Below are 1,609 nucleotides of genomic sequence, written 5' to 3' on the forward strand. Positions count from 1 at the left end.
AGGTTGCTGTGAGCTGTAATGCCACAGCACTCTGCCCAGGGGGACAGCTTGAGGCTCTGTCTAAAAAAAAAAAAAAGTAGCAGGGTGGGGGGAAGGCATGTGGCTGGTGGATCCCGAGTCGCAGTCCCACCAGACCCTGAGTCCTTGTACATTTCAGGTGATGGCCGACTCCACAAGGCAGTGAGCCTGGGCCGCAAGGTGCACATTATTGAGGAGCTCCAGATCTTCTCACCAGGAGAGCCTGTGCAGAACCTGCTCCTGGACACCCACAGGGTGAGCAGGTGATGGGAGTGTCCAGACAGCGTGCTTGGGGGGTGTGGTGCCTCTTCATCCCCACCCAGCTTTTTCTTCCTTGCTGAGCAAGATGGGAAGACAGCCTGTAGAAAGTGGGATGACAGAGGACCACTGGGGATGGTAGTGGGTGGCATATAGAGAGAGTGGTGGCCCTGGCTGTCCAAGCCTGCCTCTCAGCCCCCTGCATCTGGCTGTGCAGGGCCTACTGTATGCTGCCTCATACTCGGGTGTGGTCCAGGTGCCTGTGGCCAACTGCAGCCTGTACCAGAGCTGTGGGGATTGCCTCCTCGCCCGTGACCCCTACTGCGCATGGGGTGGCTCCAGGTGCAGGCATGTCAGCCTCTACCAGCCTGAGCTGGCCTCTAGGTAAGCCCCGCCAAAGGCCCCTTCCCCTGTTGATCTTGATACTGAGCTGCAGAGCACCTGCGTAGGCCTCTGTGGGCCAGCACAGGGCCTCTTGTCCACTCACTGTTTGAGCACAGTTATTAGCTAGTTCCTCTACTTACTCTCACAAGTACTGTGGCTCAGACTATAAATTAAATGTCTGGGCTCGGCGCCTGTGGCTCAAGTGGCTAAGGCGCCAGCCACATACACCTAAGGGGGCCCTGAGAGACATCCGGGTAGCGTGGCACCATTTCAGAGCTTCATGAAACTGTAGGTCGCATGGAAACTGGCTGCAGAAAGCCTGCTGTCTGCTGCTCTGGTGTACTTTGCTCAGCCAGGACATCCTGAGCATGGCAAAAGAGTGCTAAGGAGAAGGAAGTGTGGTCCCTGTTCTCGAGGCCTATATGTGCACAACAGTGGTGGGTGGGCAGGGACCCAGCGAGGAAGCCCTCTAAGCCCTGGCTTCTCCACACCCTGGGCTCTGTCTATAGGCCTTCAGACCAGCCAGCTCTACAGGGCTTAGGGGATGTGCCTGAGCTACCCGGGGGACAGATGGCACTGCCCCTTTCATGCTAGCTGCCCTGCAGAGCTAGCCTCACTGTGACTTTCTCCTGTAGTGTATCACCAACAGTGTCCGGGAAAGGAAGATCAACTCGTCTCTGCAGCTCCCAGACCGCGTGCTGAACTTCCTCAAGGACCACTTCCTGATGGACGGGCAGGTCCGCAGCCACCTGCTATTGCTTCAGCTGCAGGCCCGCTACCAGCGTGTGGCCGTACATCGTGTCCCTGGCCTGCACCGTACCTACGATGTCCTCTTCCTGGGCACCAGTGAGTGGCTTTAGTAGCAGGATGGGGGGCTCGGCGCCTATAGCTCAACTGGCTAAGGCGCCAGCCACGTACACCTAAGGTGGCGGGTTCGAATCCCCAGCCC

At 58.1% G+C, this 1,609-nt stretch overlaps 1 protein-coding gene across 1 annotated transcript in view; it reads left to right on the plus strand.

Moving 5' to 3' along the window:
- SEMA4B (semaphorin 4B) overlaps nucleotides 1-1,609 on the plus strand; it is a 46,814-nt gene that overhangs the window by 40,983 nt on the left and 4,222 nt on the right. The window contains exons 12-13 of the mRNA XM_012813572.2: nucleotides 40-273; nucleotides 494-660. Coding sequence (XP_012669026.1) covers nucleotides 40-273; nucleotides 494-660 — 401 coding nt within the window. The remainder of the gene's footprint in view (nucleotides 1-39; nucleotides 274-493; nucleotides 661-1,609) is intronic.

Source organism: Otolemur garnettii, unplaced genomic scaffold (assembly GCF_000181295.1).
Source record: "Otolemur garnettii isolate 467f Iridium unplaced genomic scaffold, OtoGar3 scaffold00277, whole genome shotgun sequence".
Classification (NCBI taxonomy): domain Eukaryota; kingdom Metazoa; phylum Chordata; class Mammalia; order Primates; family Galagidae; genus Otolemur; species Otolemur garnettii.